This window comes from Clinocottus analis, unplaced genomic scaffold, assembly GCF_023055335.1.
Source record: "Clinocottus analis isolate CAN_PGR_092001 unplaced genomic scaffold, fCliAna1.0.p SCAF_8, whole genome shotgun sequence".
Classification (NCBI taxonomy): Eukaryota; Metazoa; Chordata; class Actinopteri; order Perciformes; family Cottidae; genus Clinocottus; species Clinocottus analis.
Window position 1 is genome coordinate 11538481 of NW_027176240.1, and position 10271 is coordinate 11548751.

The 10271-nt window shown below is 38.5% G+C and overlaps 1 protein-coding gene across 1 annotated transcript; it reads right to left on the reverse strand.

Annotated features, from left to right (window-relative positions):
• Window positions 1-2148: 2148 nt before the first annotated feature.
• cxcl12a (chemokine (C-X-C motif) ligand 12a (stromal cell-derived factor 1)) lies at window positions 2149-8125 on the reverse strand. The gene is made up of 4 exons (XM_068567992.1): window positions 8002-8125; window positions 6295-6412; window positions 5238-5321; window positions 2149-3507 (listed from the first exon to the last, which is right to left on the reverse strand). The coding sequence occupies exons 1-4, from the start codon at window positions 8066-8068 to the stop codon at window positions 3480-3482; spliced, it is 297 nt and encodes a 98-aa protein (XP_068424093.1). The 5' UTR covers window positions 8069-8125; the 3' UTR covers window positions 2149-3479.
• Window positions 8126-10271: the final 2146 nt, after the last annotated feature.

Below are 10271 nucleotides of genomic sequence, written 5' to 3' on the forward strand. Positions count from 1 at the left end.
ACACTTACATACACACATTAAAGCTGACCTGAGGTTAATTTTACCACCCTGTAGTTTTTATTAACAACTGGTCTGACTGAGGAGAGAAATGTCCACGGGGCCTTTTTGAAGTGGCTTTGTGACCCCTGTTACCTTCTCAAGCACACACACAGACACTAATTTCATATTTTAATGCTCAGCTTTTCATGAGGAATAACCACTAAGTGGAGTTTGATTGGTTGCACATCTGGGAGCCTTTACAGTTTGAGATGTACTGTAAGTTAAATGAGCACATATGCCCCATTCTTCCTTTATTTATGTGTCATTTCTTGCCTTTCACATGACAAATCTTCTCAATCGAGTTTTGAAGGCAACGCTGAATATAAATCTTACATGCGTTCTCCTGTCTTGAACATTCCTCTCTGTCTTTGAGTAACTCCATACAGGGCTGGCTGTACAGCTCATAACAAGGGGCTGAGAAGCCTTCTGGCATCATACTTTTTCAGAATATTGTATAATATTATAAAACACAGACTTCAATTCAATGAGTCCTGGATTTTGAAAGTTTCTCTCCAAGTGGAGTCACGGTTCAAATTTATGAGCTCACCTCTCAGGTGAACTTGTGGACATTTTGGCTGATCTGTGGTGTGTTTATAGGCTCTGTGCCGAGCGAGCCTTCTGTCCCAACTTGACGACACTGTGGCAGATCACTCATGTAAGTCCGTTCATTAAAACTTTACTCATGTTGTTCTGTTACACGTCAGTAAACTTAACTGGCATTGGTGCTTCAACGCACCTCATTTACTTTTCACAGCCTCTTGTTAAAGAGAGAAACCTCTTTGTATATTTAAATGAGCTTTTTTGTTTATCATATACTCCTTTTTTTTTTGACGGAGCAATGTGACATTTTCCGACATTTCTTGCACTTTTTTTTCCTCCACATTTACTGGTAAATGTAAAATGCCTATGAAAAATAACTTTAAGTACACCTCAAGCTTTGTGGCACCAGTTACACTGCCTGCATGTTTCAACTGGGGGTGCTGGCAGTGATCCAAAAATAAGATCTATTACAAACAACTGCTTTTAATCGAGAGACATACATAAGTTAGTGCAACCCACAATGACCTGTGATAATATAGATAAGTACATAATGCAATACTGATAATTGAAGGCGAGAATGACAATTTTAAGTTAATATATATTCTGAGTGGACCATGTGTTTTGATGGTTTACTCAGTGTACAAATAGTTAACAGTTTAAGATATGAAGATTTGTTCTTTAAATGATAAAATGGTACATGAGACAAGCTGCCCAATCTTCACATTATTGGGGGAGAAAACACTTGCTACCTGCAGATTGTTGCAGTGATATCAGCTCAACACAATCAGTTCATACAGTGTGATTATATCTGAATAATTTTACTCCAAACTGGCACACCAGGGCGAAATAAGTGGCTAAAACAAAGGCTTGATCTCGCATAATAGTGCTGCTGACTCAGCTCTTATCCCTCGTCAACCGGACTTCAAAGCTAATCAGTAAACAAAGACAAATCGTTTGTTGACTGGCACTCACAGCCCGTTATTGCTCCCTGATGTTTCAATCAGCCGACTCTCATCTCATAAACTACTGTGCTTCGCCTCACATAATCTCCTTTTAACTTCCCTAGAGGGATGTTGAAAGTTCATCTCTTTTTGCTCTAATGTTTTCCTAATGGTAGCTTGTTGAGTAGTTAGATAGCAGGCAGGATCAATGTCCTTGCCTTTCATTTACCCTTGTGAGTAAAGCTGAACATATCACACATCAAAGTCTTTAGATTTACCCTCTGACCTGCTGATACAGTAAGATTACTGCAGCTGTGTGTTTTCTCTAAAAAAGCATTGTTTTACACTGAATATAAAGATGTAAAGAGCTGCTTAACTGGACTGTATGTGTGCATCAGTGGGTAAAAGGCTCGTAATATGTAAAGGGAAGCACACATTAAAATAGTTTGCTCTTTTTTTGTACCGATCAACAAGTTTTACAATAAAACTTTGGCAAATTTTCTTCATATAAATGTTTAGATTTAATATATAAATGCATAACTGAGTACAAAAATAAAGCATTTGTATAGTATTACATGTGACTAAAATTACATGAGATTATAATGAATAGATGAATGGATCTCCAGACTTTAACAGTTAGATGCAGCTACACATTCAATGAACAAAACAAACAATGCGAACGGCATGATAAACATAAAAAAGACAAAATTTAATGTTCAGATTTAGTAAATGTTGTTTAAAACATGAATACATCAGATATAAAGTGCATTGCTATCTGCATAACAGTTGTAGGTAGTCACATATATACATCTATTTATTGTCAGTAATGGCATACTTTTTCTACTGTGGCTCTCAGTATACCATTGTGCTTAACTACTGATGTGGTAATTGTTATATCAATTGCTGTGTATCCTCCTTTGAAATGGACATTCAAACTAAAGGTTTATTTCAATCAGAATTCCTCTTACACTTATCTTTTTGACTGATTTCGTAAGGCAGCTAACTGTGATTGGTGTAACATCATTTGTTCTTAACATCTCTTGGAAAGTGTCACAGCTTTATAATTCCAGGAAATTTCAACTCATTGGTCGCTCAATTAAAACGGGTTTGGGGTCCAGATGTTCAGCTTTTCTTTTCGAATTAAAAAAACAGTCACATAATCTCAGCCACAGAAGAGCTCAGGAAATGCTCCAGCTCTTCTGGCATTCTAATTTGCATCACAAAACATTGTAATAGACATTTTTACTAGGATCTTTTATACATTTTACATTCAGTCTGGGGGTTACTGGCACCCATTGAAATTCCACAATGCCAATTAACTTGAAACATGAAATACGACTTGGGAAACTCTCCGACTCTGAACATTTTTAGAACAGAAACTTCACATTGTTGTCAATTTTGTTCGATTTTAAATCAGAGACGATCAAGTTAAGCAGATACTATGTGAAGGATTATACCTACTCTGTTTTCTGTTGTTTTAGTAGATGACAGGACTCTGATACATACAAATGGGATGTTAACTCATGTTTGTTGTAGAGAAAATCCTCCTGTGGACCATCACCCCTCTCCTTTTTACACGTTGACCTTTGACACAGAGGTTTGAGGGATGTGGAAATCTCTTTTAAAAAGTAGCTCTTTGTTTGTTAATGTCCATTAACAAAACAGTATCTACAATATAGTTAGAAAAACATACACTCACAGATATAATTGCACTTTGTACTAATAATGTCTACAATCTCTATAAGTTGTGAGGGTGATGATGGTGAGGGTGGCGACAAGGCTGGTGGATTGGTGTTTACGATGAAGAGTTGTCGGTTCATTTCACACAAAAGGCTGCAGCGTGGCAGCCGGCCGAGTTAAGTGCTGTTCAACATACCAGATAAACCTCATATCACATGTTACATAGCTGCGATACTTCAAACCCTCAGCAATGGCTCAGGAGGATCTCAGCAAGAGGTTTTAATTGCCCTTTTTGGATTTCTTCATCCTGGAAGGAAAAAAAGCCAATTTGTCAAAATCAAAAACTTTTCATAAAGTTGATTGCTCACTTTTGATTATACAACACAACTACGTCTGAATGACAAACATACTTTGTCTATTGGCTGTGAAAATGTAACTAGCTAACACCATTATTGAAAATTAATGAGTATTTGTTAAGCCGTGATTGGAAGCCGGGATCATAAAAGGATGGAGCCGAAGTTCAGAATGTATTCAGGCCCAGCACTCTCACACAAAAAAAGCTGAAGTTTACAAGACCCAAATTATTTTGACCCACAATCAAGAGAGAACATTTTAGTCAAATGAAGTTGAATGTATTTGATAATTCAGTTACAGATAGTTAATCAGTCCCCATCGAGCTCATCAGCCAGCTGGCCATCTCTGACTCCAAACTAAATTACTTGTTTTAAAATTATTTTTACTTTGTAAAACTTGGACTTCATCAAAAGTTACTCATTGTTTTGAAAAATCCTATTCGTCTATACGTTCATTTACTGCATTTGCAGAGTGATATACACATACCACAGCACAATCGTATATTATCAGTATAAACAATTGAACATGGGTGGGCAACTTGAGTGTTGACATAGGAAAAATACTCTGTAAATGCTGAGCCGCATTTTAACAGATGAAAAAGCCAATCACGGTCTTATTTACTTAACTAAAGAGTAGCATAACGCATGCCTTACGGCAGTGCGCCTTCAGACACATTGTTAATAGGTTTGTCCCTCCAATGTATGTGTAATTTGAAACACATTAGCTCTGATCCATTGTAAATGACCACCGTCTGCTCTCCTCGTGAGCTGTTTTGTCATGCAGAGCACTGTTAACACCTTGACAAGTCAAGGGCTCCACAGTCATCCTTGAGACAGACAGTCTGACTGCGGGGCAGGGGAGAGGGTTTTGAGTGTGTATGTCAGTGGCTGGGGCATTAACATCCTCAGTGAATCGGTGATTGCAGGAATCATCAGGGAATTCCCTTGCTGCATCCTCAAACACTTATCTACCTCCACACTCACAGTGCAGAGTTTGTTTCATCCGACCACTACAGGGGTCCTCAACCCTCAGAAATATATGACTGCACAGAGTTCAGGATGGCAACTTGATCCTTTCTATAAACTTCATAGTGCCAGCGTTTTTGAAGAAAGGTCTCTTCTTCCTCTCTACAGGAAGGAGATAGTTGATATTGGCGGTGACTTTACGGTATTCCAATCTTAGATAAACTTTAAAATTATTGTAAAATGCTAGTTGTTGCATAATGTTACAGTGACCAAAATGTAAAAAAATGTTTTGGAATACATAAAATACTTATTTATTAAACCTTTGTCTTGTAATGATCAGGGATGGTTACAGAACAACACTAGTAAGAGAAGATTAAACATGATTTTAAGTTTGTGTAATATCCCACATCAAAGGGTTAGTGTGATACATTGTAATCAGTCTCTAATCCTTCTTGGTCATGTCCCAGCATGTCTCTCAAGTTCATGCTTCAATATAAATTGGACAACTAAGAAGCTGTCACTCACATAACGATCTATTGATAGATGTCGAAATGTACATTTGTGCTTTTGCATTCCTGACTTTAAATCGCTGGAGAGTGGAAGTGGCTTTGCAGGGCTCCTGCAGAGTTGTGACTTACCGGTTAATGTATGACAGCAGAACCATGTATTGCAGCACACACACAATTCATGAAAACAAGTCTAATTTGTCACAACTTACTTGTTGATGGCATTCTTCAGGTACTGCTGCAGCCATCGTATCTCTGGATTCACACACACCTCTTTGTTTGTCTTGAGCTTGGCACTGATCATAAAAAGTAAAACAGTTCAGTATTATGCCAATTGAGCCTCAGTTGTAGATGAAAGGGTGAATGAAAACCTGTTATATCAGACATCTTGACACATTGGTATTAAACAGATTGAATTACCACTGCCTTGTTGATTTGACATGCACATATATATATTTTTTCTACAATGGTAACCAATCACTATTTTACCATACATCTGATGCTACAACAGCTGCAGAACATGTGCATCGAGGCAAGTATCAAAAATCATATTTTTAAGTTTGATATCTCCCACTTGATTGAACTATTTAATTAATATGCCATAAAGGTTTGAGTACTTGGAGATCAATTTGTCAATGTGGCTTCCGGCTACCTTTTAAATCCAGCATAACCTTGAGGTTATTCACAGATTGAGTCAAGACTGGATCAAATGTCTCGATGTGGGAGATCATACCTCCTTTGGCACACATGTCCTGTTTTTATGGAACAAAAGCTCAGCTTTCCCCTCTTCCAGACCTGCCAATTATATACCCCTCACATTCACTGTTTCTGGATTGTAACTAACCATGTTGTGCTGCTCCATACTTTAGATTGTAAATTATGAGGCCGTAACAATGAATGAGATCAGGCCCAAAGGTTGGAAGACCAGTACAAAGACAAACTGCTGCAATACAATGAAGAAACAAACCTAATTACAAAACCCCAAATTATTGTTTTCCTGTTGAAAAACAAAACACTTTCCACTTCCTGTGGATGCGTCAGTGGGTCTGTCGTAAATGCTTTCTGTGCATGTGTGTGAAAGCGAGTGGCAGAGGGGCGTGTGAGTACACATGCATGCACAACTCTTTTCTCTAGCCTGTCGCCTCTCTGAGATTGATGGTGAGAAATGTCCAAAAAGGGGCAAACCTGTCTGACTTTTTAAGACCATGATGGAAAACTGAAACAAAAATATATGTTTGTGTGAGGGCCGGCTTCAAAAACAATACTCACATCACTTGGAAGGGGCAGTTTGGCGTGTGGATGAACCTGAGCTCTCGGATGTAGCCTCGTGGGAGGCTGTTGACTGTTGAACGACAGTAGCATCTCTCCACCAGACTTATGGGCTTTGCTGGGAGAGAAGATGAGTAGCCAGTTACACATGTAAAGCCACACATGTTTCAAAGAAAGCAATAAAACACAAAATTAGATTAAGATAATGATCTTCTGTGGAAGTTGTGACCCTGACATATGTTTTTTGTTGGATATAAATGAGATTGAATGTTATCACAACAATTAAAAGAGATGAAAATGATTGACAAATCAAAATTTAAGCATGCACTCGGATACACTACGAATCTACAAATATGTGTCCATACATATAACAGCCCCTACTGTTCTGCACACATGATCTTTACCCATTTATCTTTAGCAGGGTGGCAGAAGATGCTCACAACATTGGCCAACTTTAAACTAAACATTTAAGCTTTACACAAAAAAGCCTTGCCACTGAGAACACACACAGAGGTATGAGACATCAGACCCATGAACACTTAGCTCTTTCAGTCAAGCACACACGTGTACTGTGTGGTCCTTAAACTTCATGATGGATGTGAGTACTTTCCATTGCAGTTTTCAGGAAAATTTCACGTTTGATTAATGTGGAAAAATAAATAAGACTGCTTGTTTTTTGGTGAAAGCTACGTGACAAAACCATAACAGCGTTGAACAATGAGGAAGTTATTCAGTATCAGTTGGGTGGAAATGCATTCAGAATTCATTAACGACAAGATAAAAAAAACATTCTCCCTGCTGATTTTCGGTCGTTAAATGTGCACATGTCTGTGTTCTGATTGTGAATAATTGCGTTCCCCTTGTTGTGCACTGCCATGAGCAGAACAAAACATGTAACGAGATGAAGAACAATAAAAGGGAAACAGAGGAGGTCCCGAACAAATGGTGAGAAGCACCGCAATAGATTAAACTCTATGCTAATTATGTTCTCTCGTGGTATTTCCATGATAAAAGACACAACACCTTCAAGTTGGGTGACACGTTGTCGCCATGTACCTGCATCGGCTTTGTCTTAGCTGCCTCATTTGCGCGTTAAATGAAAACAAAGAGCAGAACAAATACACACGTTGATCGGTGATCCGACTGGGAATTTCTTACGAGAGTTACATGCGCAGCAAGTTGGTGCTTTACGCGCCGCGGAAAATGTGCTTTCCCACTCCAGAACAAGCATGTATCCATATAACTAACAATTGTGGAATGGAGAGCATAGTTATATATTTATATTAATAGACTGACATTCATTTCGGCAACTTTTCCACTTCAACTGCATGTACGAGTATGTGAATGTTGGCATTTTAATTAAATGGTCGATACTTTGGATAGATTGGACAATATCAATTTGAGACTTTACCACTTCACTAAAATCTTGATTAACATAAACATAAAATTATAATTTCATAAGCCTATTATGGTTATTTATATAATATAATTGATTATTTTACGAAAATATCAATAATTGTGGAGTGGAAACATCCTTCTCCACCGATGCACAGTTTTTAATTAAAAAAACAAACACATTTTGATGCATCCTGGCATATAATGGTTAAAGAATCTCTAATAACGTGCAGGTAATCATCAATTGCAAGAACAAAAAATACAAAAAAAACCCGAACCGACAACTCGCTCGAACCAGCAATTTGTTCCTACCTTGTGATGGAGGTGCGTAAATCACCAACGTGAGCGCAGCCACGAGTGCCAACAGCTTTATATCCATTCTGTGATGAAGCCTCCGAGACTTGATCCTGCTCACAGTAAAGTCCAGAAGAGTTGTGACAGACGCGACTGTGCCGGAGCGTTACATTACCCATCACTGTCAAGGCACACAAAAAATAGTTCTACTTCCGTCTGGTCTATCAAAATAAAAGCAGTAAGCGGCAGCAGCTTAAGCTCAACAACTATCTTTTAACTTTAATAATGTGTCATACTTTAACTACATTTGTATGTATTTAAATGTTTTAAGTATAACTAACTTATGCGCCATTTGTCAATGATTGATAACTCTTTTTTCACAACGTTTGTTTTTAATGCTTTTATTTTGTAAAACAGTGTTTCCTGTTTCATCGGAGTGATATCGGGTAATTTTGACCCCTAAATTACGCGCAGCACATAGAGACGCGTCAACGCATCCCACACCACACACACACAAACACACGTACACAAACACACTCACGCAAACACACTCGTGCGTGCACGCACACGCGCGCGCACACACCTCAGACGGTATTGTGATTTAGCAGTTGAGTGTGTTATGGAAGTTATCTGGCATGATCAGCAAATGGAAAAGTTAATCTGTTGTTGTCAGTATTTTTTTTTTTTTAAAGGAATTTGTTTCCTCTTGCCTAAAACACAAAATGTGCCCACCTGGCAAACACTAAATGCATTTTCTGCAGTTCCAAATGGTCCTCATGACTGTTACTGAAGCTCCAAAAAGAAGCAAGAGACATTGTATGTGCATATGTTTATTTTTAGTCATGGTTTGTTTCTCGTGAACTTCATTGGCCCAAATTAATTATAAGCTATAAGTGTAACTGGAGAGGACTCACTCTCGCATAACATGTTCGGTTACATTAAGTTCTAATAAATACATTAGAGGAGAAACAACACCACTCTCTCTCTCTCTCACACACACACACACACACACACACACACACACACACACACACACACACACACACACACACAGTGTAAAGGACTGAAATACTTCTCAGTTTAAGTGAACAGTTGTCTTTATACACTCGACTGAAAATGTCTAATCTGTTTGTGTGCACACAAAAGAGTGTGCACTGTTGTGTTTGGTATTATTAGTGTATTTAACAAGATACAGATGTGAAGTCAGTTTCCAGACATTTGGCTTCCATCGTCCACAGAAAAACTTTGGTGTATAAGAGCGCATGTGTGTAGAATAAAAGCAAATGGGAACTTGTGTGAAGTTTATTCAAAAGCTTTAAGAACTGCAGACACCAGTGAGCTTTGTCTTTTGCTCCAATCATACACTTCAATACCTGAAATACTTTTACAGACTTGTTTAAACCAAATATAAACAACTGAACTAAATGCAACACCACAAAATAAATATAATCTGATATAATTTACTCTGCAGATAACAAACGCTTATATACAAAGACGTGAGTACAGAGAATGTGTTTTGCCACATTTTTATGAATCTTAGAGTGACTTAATGTGCATGAGTGGTTGGTATTCAGTTTTCTATTCTTCCTTTTCCCAATGTATCGGAGACATGCTCTTTAATCACACCGCTGTGGGAAAGCAAACCACCTGCTGACAACACACTTTACCATAAAAATGAGTGCAGAAAAGGGACGTTCAAGGACAATAACTTTTACACTTGTGATCCTCCAATTTATTGAAGTTATGAGCTCAATATCTGTGTTATAGAAAATGAATATAAAGTGTTTTCACAACTTCTTGCCTGTACTTGTGTGCTCATCATCTCGTGTCAGCCTCAGCCATTTTGCTCCACACGGTGCAGACTGTCTGGGTTTTGGATCTCAAACAGTCGTTATAGATGATGCCATGGAGACGGACAGACAGGTGGGGGAGCAGGAGCAGAATCAGCTGACATCTGAATGAACACATATTGACTTCTCTCACAGGCCACAAAGGCTAATGTCAAGTGTGTGTGTGTGTGTGTGTGTGTGTGTGTGTGTGTGTGTGTGTGTATGTGTGTGCGTGTGTGCGTGCGTGTGTGCGTGCGTGCGTGCGTGTGCGTGTGTGTGTGCGTGTGTGCGTGTGTGTGTGCGTGTGTGCGTGCGTGTGTGCGTGCGTGCGTGCGTGCGTGCGTGTGTGAAATTAAGAAGAAAATAGCATAAACAAGCTCAGGGGAAAAGTTTTGTATGAAAGCCAAAGTATTTGAGTTTGAGTAAGGTTCTCTCAGCATGTAGTGAAAGGTGACTTCA

Excerpts from the sequence above, each read along its gene's own strand:
- cxcl12a (XM_068567992.1), bottom strand. The coding sequence starts at position 8,068 with ATGGATATAAAGCTGTTGGCACTCGTGGCTGCGCTCACGTTGGTGATT. Across the intron at positions 6,413-8,001 it reads TTACGCACCTCCATCACAAG|CAAAGCCCATAAGTCTGGTG; the intron begins GTAGGAACAAAT and ends CTTCTCTCCCAG. Across the intron at positions 3,508-5,237 it reads CTGAAGAATGCCATCAACAA|GATGAAGAAATCCAAAAAGG; the intron begins GTAAGTTGTGAC and ends TTTTCCTTCCAG.